This window comes from Anomaloglossus baeobatrachus, chromosome 3 (assembly GCF_048569485.1).
Source record: "Anomaloglossus baeobatrachus isolate aAnoBae1 chromosome 3, aAnoBae1.hap1, whole genome shotgun sequence".
Taxonomy (NCBI): Eukaryota; Metazoa; Chordata; class Amphibia; order Anura; family Aromobatidae; genus Anomaloglossus; species Anomaloglossus baeobatrachus.
The window spans coordinates 366,361,898-366,378,994 of record NC_134355.1 but is presented as its reverse complement, the minus strand read 5'-3'; the positions used below and the strand labels follow the sequence as shown (position 1 = coordinate 366,378,994).

Genomic DNA, 17,097 nt, shown 5'->3' with positions numbered 1-17,097 from the left:
GGCAGTGAAGAGCCTTACTTAGGCTCCCCACCTTGAAAAAGCTACATTTATCCGCGAAACGCGCGTCGGATGGAGATCCTGGGCGCTCTTTAGGGAATCCACTTGCTAAAGGGACTGTACGTGGGTTGACTGGCACCTCAGGCATACCGAGACTCTCGCAATCCTGCACTTGCACTTTAGGTAAGAGAAGCAAATCTCATTCTGTGCCCTTTTACATGGCTCTTCACTGTTTGTTGGTGCTTGACTTTGTAGCCATCACGGTCTCTCCATGCCTCCTGCCGGAGATTCCGTGATGACTCACCTGCACTGCATATTGTATTTCTGGTTAGTCCTTACCTACCCTATATTCCAATATTTATTGGTTAGACTCCTATGTAATTTCATGGACTGTGATTTTTTATGATAAAGGGACTATTGTTATTGCATCCCTATTGGTTTGGTAGTATACTCTTCTTTTAATCACTCCTTGTTGTGTTTGTCTTAATAAAGTATGGATTTTGCACTTTACTCTTGTTTCTCCTGTGTTTGATTAGTACTCTGAGTAGTGCTGACACCCTTCCCGCCTCAATCCGGCCGGGTTGGTGTTTATATTTTTGGCTCAAAGTTTGAGATATGTGTTGTTAATATAAAAACTGAGGTTTTTTTTTTTTTTTTCTCTGGGTGTCACTTCAGGGATGCCCGTTGTGGGCCTGACCATATTCTCTAGTCACCCATTGTGCTCCATAGAAAAGTATGAACAACCTGAGTCACTGTCGGACATGGAGGCGGAAGCTGAAGAATCACATTCACCATTGGGCCTGTCTAATTCCCCATAAGCAGGGAAGGCAGGTCTGGAATTCTTAAGACTATGACATTTGATTGATAAGGAGCTAAGGATCAAAAGATGCTGCAAAACAGTCAAGCCAACATTGGGCTTGTTGCCTATAGCAACCAATTGCAGCGCCACTAAGGGAGTTCCTGAACTCAACACGAATCCAAGACCACCCCTGATAGGGTATGCATAATACCTTCCTGGTGTTAGAGAAGCCATTTTTGTATGCTTTTTTAGTATAGAAGTTAGACAAAAGTTCATTGATTGCATAACTATAGTTACGCAATCCGTTATGTAATCAGAGAATGAGTAATTGATGTTCTATTCCACATCTGCTATTCTTTTATTGTTTATACGGTCATCTTGACCTGGAACTTGTTTTTATAGTGACTGGAACTTGTTTTTATAGTTTTAATCAGTTTTTATAGTTTTAATCACATCTCTTGAAACACTTTACCACTGACTTAGAAGATTCTTGGTGTTTGTATGATGAGACCTTGCGATTTGTATCAATAGTAATGGCGTTACTGAGTGAATATCAGTTTGAACTCCCAAAAGGTATTTACATTGTTTGTGGGGAAAAAGCTTATAGATGGATTCCAAAGGGAGCAGAGGGAACCTGTACATTGGCTAGATTGGAACCTGCAACATGGGTATGGAGTGAGGATGATTTCCCATACAAAAACATTCCTCAACACATGCTTGCAAAACGTGATACTGACACAACATCCAGCAAACAGACACAGAAGCATTTGTTTAGTACACCATGGTACATGCAGGCAGGAATGGTACTGACAGGTCCATTAGGAGTAATATTGGGGAACATGAGAAATGCCCAAATGATTCAAGAACTAGGAGATATTTTTGATAATGTGACTGATCTATTGTTTGATGCTATAAATATAGAATCAACCTACACAAAACAGCTCATTATCATTACCAATCAACATTCAATGGTACTTGATTATCTCACTGCTTCTAGTGGAGGTTTCTGTCAGGTGGTGGGACCTTCATGTTGTCATTTCATAAACCCTGAAGGACTAATGCAGGTTACACATGATATAAACCGAGCAGAAAGACTTAAAAAGGGATTTAAGGAAGCCAATGCATTAAGTGAACTACCCTTCCCTGAATGGCTTTCCTGGTTAAACCCACTGAATTTATTTAAAGGTGTGGGTGGATGGATCACAGGGATAATACATTATGTCATTCAAGGAGCGTTTATAATATTAGTAATTGCAGTATTGGTAAAATTATTTGTAATGATTGTAAAGAAAATTCTAGGAGCTAATTGTAGCTGTTTTTCAGGAACATGCAAACCCCAAAAGAGAGAAGCTATTGATACTAAATCCCTCCAAACTCAAGTAATGATGACCATAACAACCACAAAGAGATGCAGATGTATGAATAACAACCACAAAGAGATGCAGATGTATGATATGTGACAAAGATACCCTGGCAGACTTAACGAACTGTGCCTACTGTGGAAGTCCTATGGAATCGTTGGACCACAAGATGCAAGAACATCAGCATGAAAAGAACTTTAATACTATACACCATAAAGTGTGTGATATATAAACACACTACAAAGACTCCATAAAGTTACACCATAAAGTGTGTGATATATAAACACACTACAAGGACTATACAAACATATACCACATTTATATAATGAATAAACTGGTAGAACATACATATATGATATTATACTACATATATAGCCTTAAGTATATATTCCCCTCTAGGAACAGTAGATAGGATGGGTATAGGGACATGTAGGCCGATCTCACAGAGCACGTTTGAATGGCAGGGCCCCATGATGCGCGTAGGGAAAGCCTAGTGTATTGTGAAAGTAGGACAAGTCTCTGCGGTCTACCCTATAGGAAGGGACAGATGAGATAGAACATAATTAATCAAAAGAGGGGAATTGTTAGAGAAGCCATTTTTGTATGCTTTTTTAGTATAGAAGTTAGACAAAAGTTCATTGATTGCATAACTATAGTTACGCAATCCGTTATGTAATCAGAGAATGAGTAATTGATGTTCTATTCCACATCTGCTATTCTTTTATTGTTTATACGGTCATCTTGACCTGGAACTTGTTTTTATAGTGACTGGAACTTGTTTTTATAGTTTTAATCAGTTTTTATAGTTTTAATCACATCTCTTGAAACACTTTTTATTACATATCTCTTTGGCTTGAAATATTAATCCTTTCCTTATGTGATGATATCTGCCCAAATATGGTCATTTGGGATAATGACTATATTTGGCATCTATCTAAAGTTATGTAACTATATCACATGTCTCATATTGTGTAATATTGTGTAATCAGCTTGAAAAGTATAAAAGAAACCTTCAGATCCAATAAAGGGGCAGAGCTATTTGACTCACTATAATCTCCTGTCTTTATGGTGTTTTAAGCTTGCTCTCACAACCGGCCGGTCCGTCCCTGCTACCTGAGAGGAAACAAGACCCCGGCTTTAACACTGGCACCGCTTCTGAGACCAGGGAACAGACAGCTCCTGATTACAGGGAGCGAGGTCTGGTTAGTAAAGTGTATCCATTCAGTCTGTCCCAGATATGAAAGAAAAACAGGCCAGCGTAGCTCTGAACAAAGTGAACTTTCATGAATGTCACTTACCACTCAGATGCCAAGAGGCGGAACCGGGTTAGAAGGAGTTAGCTGATCAATCTCCTCTACAGGCTCTGGGCATCAGTCCTGCTGGACTTTAGACTCCACTAATTGGACCAGGTGCGGTTCCTTCCAGAGTATCCCACATGAGCCATCCGCGTCGAGGCTTGCATTTTTGTTGCCCCATCTGAGTGGCAGCCTGTGCTGTGTGTTAGTAGCAGAACTGGAGGTTGTGTATTTCAGTGACTCATTTTTACTCTTTTTTTTTTATGTCACGGATGCTCACATCTAAAGGGTTAATCAGCCATTCAGAGATACCTACCCGATAAGAGCCATCTGAGTTCAGTAACTGTCAGCAACCTGCCCCCCGTCAGTGACAGCTGTCAACACAAAGCTGGCACTGTGTTATAGGGATTTTGTTGCTAACTGTGGAGGCAGCCCCACACCAAGGGTTGGCAACACTAGGCCCGCAGACCATATGCAACCCTGGAAGCTGCTTCCAGCAGCCCGGGGACTCGTGTATTCCACAGGATGGGTGAAGCCATCGGTTGCCTCACCTCAGCCGAGTCTCAGCACACACCGCCATTGTCACTTCCGGGAGAGGACGTCAGTCGAGCGTCATTCGAGAACCCCGAGAAGATCTCGCACCTGCGCACACTCACCACTCGGCAGCGGCCATCCCCAAGATGGCGTCCCCAGTTGTCGCTCCTGCCCAATCGCCCGAAGTGGCAGGGCAGAGAATTGGTAGAAGCACACTGCGGAAACACCAGCGCAGTCATTCACTTACCTCCGGGCAGGTAAGACGGCATCACTACTCCTGCATCGTTGGCGCGTGGGAGGTACTGTCATTCACAGGCATAGCCCCCGTGGGCTGCTGTGGTGCGTCCCCAGACCTGCTGGTAGGCGTTGCTACTCCCGGGTGAGAGTAAAGAAGCAGGTCGATGCCGACACACACAGGCACAGCCCCCGTGGGCCTGCTGTGGTGTTCCCTTCAGCACCTCAGCCGGCCGCAGCAGGACCCATGTCGCTGCCTGAACCGACCGGCCAGGGCTGGAATACTTGGAGACTTCGACCCCTAAGGGCCATCTTGAACCGCCGCTCCTGGAGGTTCCCTGTTCAAGGACAGGAAACCAACTGATGCGGGGAGAGGTGCCGCCCCTTTATATTCTGGAGGTTTCCTGTCCTTGAAGGGCGGATCCTCTCTCTCTCGTGGTGCTGTCATGGGTGCTGGAAAAAACAAGCTCTCATGCATATGTTGATGGAAATATAGAAAAGTTATGGCTCAAAGGACAAAAAAAAGCCATAGCAAAAAAATAGAAAAATCGCCAGATTAGGAAGGGGTTGATATATGTAAAACAAGCAAATTAATATATTAGAGGTAAAGACCACAGTAGAGAACCAGGAAAATCATGGTGCAACCTGAAAATCACAATTAAAGGTATGTAAGAAACTAACAAATCTATACATCCAACAGTCAATAGATAGTGCTAAAAAAAGCCAAAGCAAATGTATAAAACGGTAGAAAAAAAACGTTGAATTTTACCCAGAGTATGTGAGTCCCTGCGGCAACCATCACCCTACACAATTCGCATGTTTCATTTGGAGACGGCTGCCTGACTATGCAAAATCCCTATTAAACCATAAATAACTAACCTTCCAACATTGTGTGTGTGGACCTAGCCCTTCGATGTTTCACAAGTGTAACTTTATTCTTGTGTGATGCCGGAAATCACTTCCAGTTCAACCTAGGACATGCACCCTCCTGGTTTGATTTTTGATAACAGAAATTTCGAGAGGCATTTTTAAATTGTTTCTTTAATTTTTTTTTTTTTTTTACAGTATTCGACAAACGGGATAAATAATTGCCAATTTTTATAGTCCAGGTTGTTATGGATAACATATACGGTAAATCTACAGGTCTTTTGTAATATGCCATTGTACCGGAAGGCCATTACTTGGCCTTGGGTTGTCATAATACCCATCGTTACGTCAAAACGGTTAGAGAGGGAGTCCTCTAGCTCTTTGTTGACCACCTAAATGCTGCTGATATATTTGACAGAATTGTCTATGTATGTATAGTTTTTTCCCATCTAGTGCCGCTATATACTAACTCCTCAATGCTGTAAAAAGGTAGTGTTGAGGAATAAGGCACATTGACCACTGTAAAATCATATTTTGGGGTTTCGGGTTCCTGACATGTCTGTCATAATAAATATGTGTGCTGCACTAAGAAGGGAATTTTGTTTACTTACCGTAAATTCCTTTTCTTCTAGCTCCAATTGGGAGACCCAGACACTTGGGTGTATAGCTTATGCCTCCGGAGGCCACACAAAGTATTACACTAAAAGTGTAAAGCCCCTCCCTTTCTGCCTATACACCCCCCGTGCATCACGGGCTCCTCAGTTTTGGTGCAAAAGCAAGAAGGAGGAAAAAATTATAAATTGGTTTAAAGTAAATTCAATCCGAAGGAATATCGGAGAACTGAAACCATTCAACATGAACAACATGTGTACACAAAGAACAACAGCCCGAAGGGAACAGGGGCGGGTGCTGGGTCTCCCAATTGGAGCTAGAAGAAAAGGAATTTACGGTAAGTAAACAAAATTCCCTTCTTCTTTGTCGCTTCATTGGGAGACCCAGACACTTGGGACGTCCAAAAGCAGTCCCTGGGTGGGTAAATAATACCTCATAATAGAGCCGTAAACGGCTCCGTCCTACAGGTGGGCAACCGCCGCCTGAAGGACTCGCCTACCTAGGCTGGCATCTGCCAAAGCATAGGTATGCACCTGATAGTGTTTCGTGAAAGTGTGCAGGCTCGACCAGGTAGCCGCCTGACACACCTGCTGAGCCGTAGCCTGGTGCCGCAAGGCCCAGGACGCCCCCACGGCCTTGGTAGAATGGACCTTCAGCCCTGAGGGAACCGGAAGCCCCGAGGAACGATAAGCTTCGAGAATTGGTTCCTTGATCCACCGAGCCAGGGTTGATTTGGAAGCTTGTGACCCTTTACGCTGGCCAGCGACAAGGACAAAGAGTGCATCCGAGCGGCGCAGGGGCGCCGTACGAGAAATGTAGAATCTGAGTGCTCTCACCAGATCTAACAAGTGCAAATCCTTTTCACATTGGTGAACTGGATGAGGACAAAAAGAGGGTAAGGAGATATCCTGATTGAGATGAAAGGGGGATACCACCTTAGGGAGAAATTCCGGAACCGGACGCAGAACCACCTTGTCCTGGTGAAAAACCAGGAAAGGGGCTTTGCACGACAACGCTGCTAGCTCAGACACTCTCCGAAGTGAAGTGACTGCTACTACCGTAGGAAGACCACTTTCTGCGAAAGGCGTGAGAGAGAAATATCCCTCATTGGCTCGAACGGTGGTTTCTGAAGAGCCATCAGCACCCTGTTCAGATCCCAGGGTTCTAACGGACGCTTGTAAGGAGGGACGATGTGACAAACCCCCTGCAGGAACGTGCGTACCTGTGGAAGTCTGGCTAGGCGCTTCTGAAAAAACACAGAGAGCACAGAGACTTGTCCCTTAAGGGAGCCGAGCGACAAACCCTTTTCCAATCCGGATTGAAGGAAGGACAGAAAAGTGGGCAAGGTAAATGGCCAGGGAGAAAAACCCTGAGCAGAGCACCACGACAGGAATATCTTCCACGTCCTGTGGTAGATCTTGGCGGACGTTGGTTTCCTAGCCTGTCTCATAGTGGCAATGACCTCTTGGGATAACCCTGAAGACGCTAGGATCCAGGACTCAATGGCCACATAGTCAGGTTGAGGGCCGCAGAATTCAGATGGAAAAACGGCCCTTGAGACAGCAAGTCTGGTCGGTCTGGTAGTGCCCACGGTTGGCCGACCGTGAGATGCCACAGATCCGGGTACCACGACCTCCTCGGCCAGTCTGGAGCGACGAGGATGGCGCGGCGGCAGTCGGCCCTGATCTTGCGTAACACTCTGGGCAACAGTGCCAGAGGAGGAAACACATAAGGGAGTTGAAACTGCGACCAATCCTGAACTAAGGCGTCTGCCGCCAGAGCTCTGTGATCTTGAGACCGTGCCATGAATGTCGGGACCTTGTTGTTGTGCCGGGACGCCCTTAGGTCGACGTCCGGCATGCCCCAGCGGCAACAGATCTCCTGAAACACGTCCGGGTGAAGGGACCATTCCCCTGCGTCCATGCCCTGGCGACTGAGAAAGTCTGCTTCCCAGGTTTCTACGCCCGGGATGTGAACTGCGGATATGGTGGAGGCTGTGGCTTCCACCCACAGCAGAATCCGCCGGACTTCCTGGAAGGCTTGCCGACTGCGTGTCCCGCCTTGGTGGTTGATGTATGCCACCGCTGTGGAGTTGTCCGACTGAATTCGGATCTGTTTGCCTTCCAGCCACAGCTGGAACGCCTTTAGGGCAAGATACACTGCCCTTATCTCCAGAACATTGATCTGAAGGGAGGACTCTGTCTGAGTCCAAGTACCCTGAGCCCTGTGGTGGAGAAAGACCGCTCCCCACCCTGACAGGCTCGCGTCCGTCGTGACCACCGCCCAGGATGGGGGCAGGAAGGATTTCCCCTTCGACAGAGAAGTGGGGAGAAGCCACCACTGAAGGGAAGCCTTGGCTGCCCGCGAAAGGGAGACGTTCCTGTCGAGGGACGTCGACTTCCTGTCCCATTTGCGGAGAATGTCCCATTGAAGTGGGCGCAGATGAAACTGCGCAAAAGGAACTGCCTCCATTGCTGCTACCATCTTCCCTAGGAAGTGCATGGGGCGCCTCAGGGGGTGTGACTGGCCTTGAAGGAGAGATTGCACCCCTGTCTGTAGTGAACGCTGTTTGGTCAGCGGAAGCTTCACTATCGCTGAGAGAGTATGAAACTCCATGCCAAGATATGTCAGTGATTGGGCCGGTGTCAGATTTGACTTTGGAAAATTGATGATCCACCCGAAACTCTGGAGAGTCTCCAGAGCAATGTTCAGGCTGTGTTGGCATGCCCCTTGAGAGGGTGCCTTGACAAGTAGATCGTCTAAGTAAGGGATCACCGAGTGTCCCTGAGAGTGTAGGATTGCCACCACTGTTGCCATAACCTTGGTGAAGACCCGTGGGGCTGTTGCCAGGCCAAAAGGCAGTGCCACGAACTGAAGGTGTTCGTCCCCTATGGCGAAACGCAGGAAGCGCTGATGCTCTGGTGCAATCGGTACGTGGAGATAAGCATCTTTGATGTCGATTGATGCCAGGAAATCTCCTTGGGACATTGAGGCGATGACGGAGCGGAGCGATTCCATCCGGAACCGCCTGGTTTTCACATGCTTGTTGAGCAGTTTTAGGTCCAGAACAGGACGGAAGGATCCGTCCTTTTTTGGCACCACGAACAAGTTGGAGTAAAAACCGTGACCCCGTTGCTGAGGAGGAACAGGGATCACCACTCCTTCCGCCTTCAGAGTGCACACCGCCTGCAGAAGAGCATCGGCTCTTGCGGGGGGCGGAGATGTTCTGAAGAAACGAGTCGGAGGACGAGAGCTGAACTCTATCCTGTAACCTTGAGATAGAATGTCCCTCATCCATCGGTCTTTTACCTGTGGCAGCCAGGCGTCGCAAAAGCGGGAGAGCCTGCCACCGACCGAGGATGCGGTTTGAGGAGGCCGAAAGTCATGAGGAGGCCGCTTTGGGAGCGGTTCCTCCGGCGGTCTTTTTAGGACGTGACTTAGACCGCCATGAATCGGAGTTCCTCTGATCTTTCTGAGGCCTTTTGGACGAGGAGAATTGAGACCTGCCCGCGGTCCGAAAGGACCGAAACCTCGATTGTACCTTCCGTGGTTGAGGTCTGTTTGGTTTGGACTGGGGTAAGGATGAGTCCTTTCCCTTGGATTGTTTAATGATTTCATCCAATCGCTCACCAAACAAGCGGTCGCCAGACAATGGCAACCCGGTTAAGAACTTTTTGGAAGCAGAGTCTGCCTTCCATTCACGTAGCTACATGGCCCTGCGGACTACCACCGAATTGGCGGATGCTACCGCCGTACGGCTCGCAGAGTCCAGGATAGCATTAATGGCGTAGGACGCAAACGCCGACGCCTGAGAGGTTAAGGACACCACTTGCGGGGCAGATGTACGTGTGACTGTATTAATCTGCGCCTGACAAGCTGAGATAGCTTGGAGTGCCCATACGGCTGCAAATGCTGGAGCAAAAGACGCGCCGATAGCTTCATAGATGGATTTCAACCATAGTTCCATCTGTCTGTCAGTGGCATCTTTGAGCGAAGCCCCATCTTCCACTGCAACTATGGATCTAGCCGCCAGTCTGGAGATTGGAGGATCCACCTTAGGACACTGAGTCCAGCCCTTGACAACATCAGGGGGGAAGGGATAACGTGTATCCTTAAGGCGGTTGGAAAAACGCTTGTCTGGACAGTCTCGGTTTTTCTGGACTGCCTCTCTGAAGTCAGAATGATCCAGAAACGTACTCAATGTACGCTTGGGAAACCTGAAACGGAATTTCTCCTGAGAAGCTGACTCCTCAATTGTAGGAGCTGGGGGAGAAATATCCAACACCTGATTGATGGTCGCTATAAGGTCATTCACTACAGCGTCACCTTCAGGTGTATCAAGGTTGAGAGCGGCTTTAGGATCAGAATCCTGATCTGTTACCTCCGCTTCATCCTCCAGAGAGTCCTGCTGAGACCCTGAACAGTGTGATGAGGTGGAGGGAATTTCCCAGCGAGCCCGCTTGGGCGGCCTGGGACTGCGGTCCGTGTCAGAGACCTCACCCTGGGACCTATGGGTCACCCCAGGGGCACTTTGCTGTTCCAATTGAGGGGGACCAGGGGTCAAAGATTGAACAGTGCCCGGGGCCTGAATCACCGGTCTGGACTGTAAGGCTTCTAGTATTTTAGCAGACCATTTATCCATACTCTCAGACAGTTTGTCAGCAAAAGCTGCAAACTCCGTCCCTGTCACCTGGACAGTGGTAGCAGGTGGTTCCATCTGGGCCACCAGTAGCAGAGGCTCCGGCTGAGTAAGTGCCACAGGGGCCGAGCATTGCACACAATGAGGGTCAGTGGAACCTGCCAGTAGTATAGCTGCACATGAGGTACAGGTTGCAAAGTACGCCTGTGCTTTGGCACCCTTGCTTTTTGCGGACGACATGCTGTTGTCTCCTCTGAGAACAATCCAGGAGGGTATATAGCCAAAAATCAACAGAGCGACCGTACAGTGCAAATGTATAGCCTATATATATATATATACACTTCGGCACTCAGTGGGGCCAGCACCACAGGTGCTGCTTACCGACCGCTCAGAGCGGTTGTGTGATCACCAGATTCCCTGCCTGGGTCTCCCTGTTGTCTCTCCTCTCCAGCGTCTGAATCGCTGACAGGAATGGCTGCCGGCGTTCTGTGGGGAGGAGGGGACCGTGGGCGTGCCCAAGAAAGTGCGGGAATCTAGTGCCCCAGTGTACTGAGTGAGGGGGGAGGAGGATACTATGTATGCTCCAGCCCTCAGCGCTGACGATGTGTGCAGCGTCCCGCCCTTCCCCTGACTGGCAGGCCTGTGGGCGGGAATATGCGATCTAGGCCGCAGAAGCCGGGGACTAAAGTTATAAGCGCGGCCGGCAATAAGCGCGGCCGCGCGGTAGTCCCCGGCGCACTAACACACCCAGCAGTGCTGCAATGTGTATGGCACAAGCGCTCCATGCGCGGTCCCCACGGGGACACAGAGTACCTCACAGTAGCAGGGCCTTGTCCCTGACGATACCCAGCTCCTATCCAGCAGATTCCCAGGGGCTGCGGAGGGAGCACGGTCCCAGTGCCTGGAGACCGATCCGGAACCCACTTCACCCAGAGGCCATAAGGGATGGGGAAGGAAAACAGCATGTGGCTCCTGCCTGTGTACCCGCAATGGGTACCTCAACCTTAGCAACACCGCCGACAAAGTGGGGTGAGAAGGGAGCATGCCGGGAGCCCTGTTATGGGCCCTCTTTTCTTCCATCCGACCTAGTCAGCAGCTGCTGCTGACTAAGCTGTGGAGCTATGCGTGGATGTCAGCCTCCTTCGCACAAAGCATAAAAACTGAGGAGCCCGTGATGCACGGGGGGTGTATAGGCAGAAGGGGAGGGGCTTTACACTTTTAGCGTAATACTTTGTGTGGCCTCCGGAGGCATAAGCTATACACCCAAGTGTCTGGGTCTCCCAATGGAGCGACAAAGAAATATGGTGATACACACTGCCGAAATGATTACGTAAACATTTTACAGTTTTAGAAAATGGATTCGTCCACAACACACGTGGAACAAGACAAAGTATTGCAGGTGATTCTCCTACTGGGACTTATTTTTCATACATACATACATACATATATTATATAATATATATATATATATATATATATATACATATACACACATATACACACACACACACACACACACACACATATATATATTGAATGCTACATACAAATGATATGGACTGAAAAGACAAAGCCTTTTCCATAAGATTTTTTTATTATTGTATTGCTTCATTAACTTCTTTCGACATGGTGATTTTCAGTTTTAGAGCTTTTTCCTTTTTTTCTCCTCTACTTTCAAGAGCCATAAGTTTTAAACTAATATTTTTCTTTCCATGCCGTATGAGGGCTTGCTATTTGCGGAATCAGTTGTACAACTGAAAGACACAATTCGTTTTACCATACATTGTACAGTGATACAGATAAAAAGCAAATGTAATTCAGAAATTGCCATTTTGCGAGACCTGTAACATTTTCACTTTTTAGTCCATGGAGCTTGGCGGGGGCTTGTTTTTTGCACCGTGAGCTGAAGTGTTTACACACACCATTTCTTTTTGTAGATACTATGTTTTGATTGCTTATTACTGCATTTTTTGTGTTGTTGCAGTGGCCCAAAAAACACAATTCTGGTATTTTTTTTTTTTATTGTTCTTCCATTTCAAGGTTGTGTTAACTAAGTTTATATTTTAATTTTATATTTATAAATTTAGATTTTAATATATTGGACTTTTTACAAATGTGGAGATACCAGTGTGTCTTTTTTTTATTTTTTTAATTGGGAAAAAGGAGGTGCTGATCTTAAGTTTTAGGTTTTTCTTTATATTTTGAAAAGTTTTTTTTTACCTTTTACTTTATTGGTTAATTCATTTAAGAGACTTAAACCAAAGATTGTCCGATCACTAATACTATATACCATAATATCACAGTATTGCTATATTTAATTAAACATCATGGTCTCGTATACGCCAGCCACAGGCTGATTTTCATAGTAGTATTGTCAGGACAGGCACAGAGGTTTTCAGCAGATCCCTGGCTGTCATAGCAAACTTTGAACACCCCGCAATTGCATGGCATGAAGACCTGGGGGGGTTATGATGATTTAGATTGGCGTGTCACTCTTTTGCGTACTATCATTACAACTGACAAACATACATTCAGATGATACATACATCAGCAGATGATGGCTGAATAACACAGAAATTATTTACTGGGGAAGATGCAGGCTGAGCTTCTGAACCTGCTTGAAAGACCGAGACCAAACATATGAAGTTAAATTACACCATGTCAGGAAAAGCTTAATGGGAACATAATTGGTTTTAGAACAACCATAACTACCTATATTATAAAAATCTCACGCTATTTATCCTACAAGGTCCTTCTTTTCCTCCCTAAAAAAGGCTCTTGTACGGAATATTCCCCTATAATGTAACACAAATTTCATATGTTGACATGTTATTACCACATACGGTAACTTTATCACGATGGACAAATCCACAGTAATAACTGCTTAAAATTAGAAATATAGAATGCACTAAAGCCCCATTTACACGCAACGACATTGCTAACGAGATGTTGTTGGGGCCACGGAATTCGTGACGCACATCCGCGTGTGACATGTACGAGCGACTGCTAACGATGTAAAATACTCACCAAATCATTGATCGTTGACACGTCGTTCATTTTCAAAATCTCGTTGGCCGTTGTGGACGCAAGTTGTTCGTTGTTTCTGAGGAAGCACACATCGCTGTGTGTGACAGCCCGGGAACGACGAACAACAGCGTTCCTGCGTCTTCCGGCAACTAGGTGGGCATGTCGTTAATGCGGCTGGTCACCGCCCCTCCGCTTCTATTGGTCACCCGCTGTGCGACGTCGCTGTGACGGCGCACAAACCTCCCTCTTAACGAAGAGGTTGTTCGCCGCCCACAGTGACATCTCTAGGAAGGTAACTACGTGTAGCGGGTGTTAGCGATATTGTGCGCCACGGGCAGTGATTTGCCCATGACGCACAAACGACAGGGGCGGGTGCTTTCACGAGCGACATCGCTAGCGATGTTGCTGCGTGTAAAGCAGCCTTTAGGCTTTTTCACAATGATGAGCCTTACTAAGTGTAATAAATAATGGTGAAACCACTGTGCAAAAAAATAGATACTAACCCAAGGCCCATGAGGTAAGCAACCATGTATCTTGGTTGAAGTTCCTTCAGTGTCTTTTGTATTACTTCATCATATCTGTATAAGAAGAAGGTAGAAAATGAAAGATATGTTGCGTGTCTAAACAGAGAACTACTATTCAGCCCAAGGTTAACTTTGGAAAACTTGACTTCAAATATATTCACTAACAGGGCATATTTGGCAGTAGATTGTTTTCTTTAAAATCTTAATGAAAAACATTTGACATGTAAATGAGATTTGTAATATTCCTATTTACTACGTTAAAACAAGACTGGTATACATACAAGTGTTTGACAACCAACTCCTATAAAAATCTTCTCAAAGAAAGTATATTGTCAGCCTTGCTTCACCACTGTAACAGTAACACTCTCTGAATAAGCACCAGAGCAAAACGCATGTTAGGCCTCTTTCACACGTCCATGGAAAAAACATATAGTTTTTCACGGACGTGTTGAAGTTGTGTATGGCCCTCGTGTGCTGTGATTTTGGCCCATGTGGGTTCTCCATGTGCTATCCGTGATAGCACACAGAGAGCAGAAACTTTTTACTTGCCTGTCCCGATGCTGCGGTCCGTGGTGCTGATGTCTCCGGCGCTGCGGTCACAATTGATTCTGGGTATGCAGTGCAGTGAATATTCATGAGCATAATGAGCGGGCCCTGAAGCAAGTGAAAGCAGTGCCTAAGACAGCAGCACTGGAGACTGGTGAGTATAGAAAAGTGTTTTATTTTAGAGACATTTTTTCTTCGGTACGTGTCACACGGATCACATCACTGTGTGGTCCGTGTGACATCAGTGATGCCGGAGAAAAATGGACTTGTCTTCATGTGGAACACACGGACACGTGTGTGCTCCATACGGACACACTGTCCTTGTGAACACACTGATGTGTGCGCAGATCCATTGATGTTAATGGGTCTGCGTATGTCCGTGATTCCGGTACGTATGAAAACAGCATCCTACGTACCGGAATCACTGATGTGTAAAGGGGGCGCTAGAGTGGGGTAAGGGAATACAGGCTTTCCTGAGGTACTTGTGTAAACTATGATATATAGCAGCATATCATTCACTTCTAGTGCACTTGATACTTTTTGAATGACTCATTAGCTTTAATTGATATAGACCCAATTTTAGTGTATTGTCTTATGCCTTACGTTTGCTTTTCACTGTTTATTTTGTATATTGATCCCTGTCTTTCACATATGTCCTTTTTTTCAATGTATATTTTCGATGTGTAGCTAATTATTGCTAATTAAGAAGACTTTGATCACTAATCTTGATTTTTTTGTTATTGGCCTCAAAGTAACACTTCTGCTCTTGCTTTAAGTGTTCATATTACCATTATTACCTTTTAATTATTTTGATTGATTTTTCGTGTCCAGCACTTTATCATTATTGGTCTCCACTTTATGCTAGTGCTATTTGGGACTTACAACCCCTAATTATGGTTTTGAGCTATACATAAAGACAAATGAAAGTCAAGAAATACGTTGTCAGAACTTGTTCAACATTTTAAAGATGCTTGGATAAGAAAAAGTAAGTTCGTAACCATGTATTCATGTATGTAAGAATAATGCCTTTAAAGAGTTGGAAAACAGTCTAACATGCTTAGTCCTAACAGTATATTACATAATTACCTGAGAAGATGCTTAACGGTGGCAATGGCTGTAGGTTCTTGCAGACAAGATACGTTGAAGTCTTCTTCCTCTCTAGTACTCCACAGAGTAAGTAAGCTGTTCACAAGTGTTATAAGGAACGAGTCAGCAAAGTCAACACATTATTGCACTCATCAACTTACATTGCTTTAAAAAGACTCCATTTATATATGCATTGCGGTTTCATTTAAAGACCAAACCAGTAAGATACATATCTCAAGCTCTTCGCTCTATTAGATGGCTGGGTGTCCGCTGACCAGGTGTAGCCTTGTGGGGTGCACTTAGCTTTTTTTTCCTAAGATGAGGGTATATTCAGCCTATTTTTCAAGCAGAAGATTTTTTGGGCAAACCTCCTTTGTAAACCTGAAGAATGTTTTTTTTTTTTTTAATACTTTAGTTGTTTCCTAAGCACTTTTTAGTATTTTTGTAATGTTTCTGTATTTTTGTGTGTCTTTTTAATTGCATTTTTCAAAATCCATTACAACGAAATTGCAGCTGTATATTGCTCAGGCCAAAAGACTACTACTACTTCAGCAGGATACAGCCAAACCCCCACTAAGTGGAGGCATCACAGGTGCAGGAGAAGCCAATCAGGATGGTAAAAACTGCACACTGATGGCTTGCATAGAGCGCTGTTCACACTAGAAGATGCACAGTCACAAACCCGCAGCCTATTAGGTGACGCCCATACTATTAGATCAGGCGGGCTGCCAAGCCGTACCCCCACTGCGCGCTACATAGGGACAGAAACTCTGATCGCAAGACCTAACAAAAAGGGGCCTGGCTGTATCCTGTACATTGCTGTAAGTAATGATATTCTTTTTTGCTTTTTTATAAATCCATTAAAACGCCAGCATTTTTTTTTATTGCAAAAATGCTGACAAAACCAAAAAGACACCCGGGCGACTTATTGGCCTTCCCCATTATATTCTATTGTAAAGTATTTGGTGTCTTCCAAGCAGAAAACTGAAGCTTGGAATCATGACGCAATTAAAAAAAAAAATAAGGCTGTGCATTTTTATTGTGTTTTGAGTAGTTTTGTCACAAAACTGGATGCAAATCCTGATGCCAGCAAAGTCAATGGGAACCCTGAAGTGCACATGTTGTGTATTTTTTCCTTGCAGATTTGGTGCAAAAAATAATCTGCAGCATGTCAATTATTTCCGAATTTTTGTCTGCGTTTTTCACCCATTGAATTTAATTGGAAAACGCATGAAAAAAAAACCCACAAAAAAAAACGAGGCGAAAACTTGCAATTTTGTGCTGCGTCTTTCCTGCCAAGAGATGCAAAAATAGTGCAGAAAATTCTACAACCAAATACTCAACGTGTGCACATACCCTTAAAAGCCTGAACACATGAATAACAAGTCTTTTTTTTTTGCATAGAAATTAATACTTTCATTCTTTTTAGCCTTTTGTGAATTCTTTTTCAGGCGGCTTTCAGAGTAGACCCTAATTTGCCGGAAACATGGGGTGGGTTCCATCCTAGGAGACCTTCTTTTTAAGGAGAAGAATAGCACAATGTGTAATTTGTAATGGAGGCTCCGCACTGAGTTTC

At 45.3% G+C, this 17,097-nt stretch overlaps 1 protein-coding gene across 1 annotated transcript in view; it reads right to left on the bottom strand.

Annotated features, from left to right (window-relative positions):
• RARS2 (arginyl-tRNA synthetase 2, mitochondrial) overlaps positions 1–17,097 on the bottom strand; it is a 134,134-nt gene that overhangs the window by 5,629 nt on the left and 111,408 nt on the right. The window contains exons 17-18 of the mRNA XM_075340146.1: positions 15,522–15,617; positions 13,869–13,943 (exon numbers count right to left, since the gene is read on the bottom strand). Of these exons, the coding sequence (XP_075196261.1) occupies positions 13,869–13,943; positions 15,522–15,617 (171 nt within the window). The remainder of the gene's footprint in view (positions 1–13,868; positions 13,944–15,521; positions 15,618–17,097) is intronic.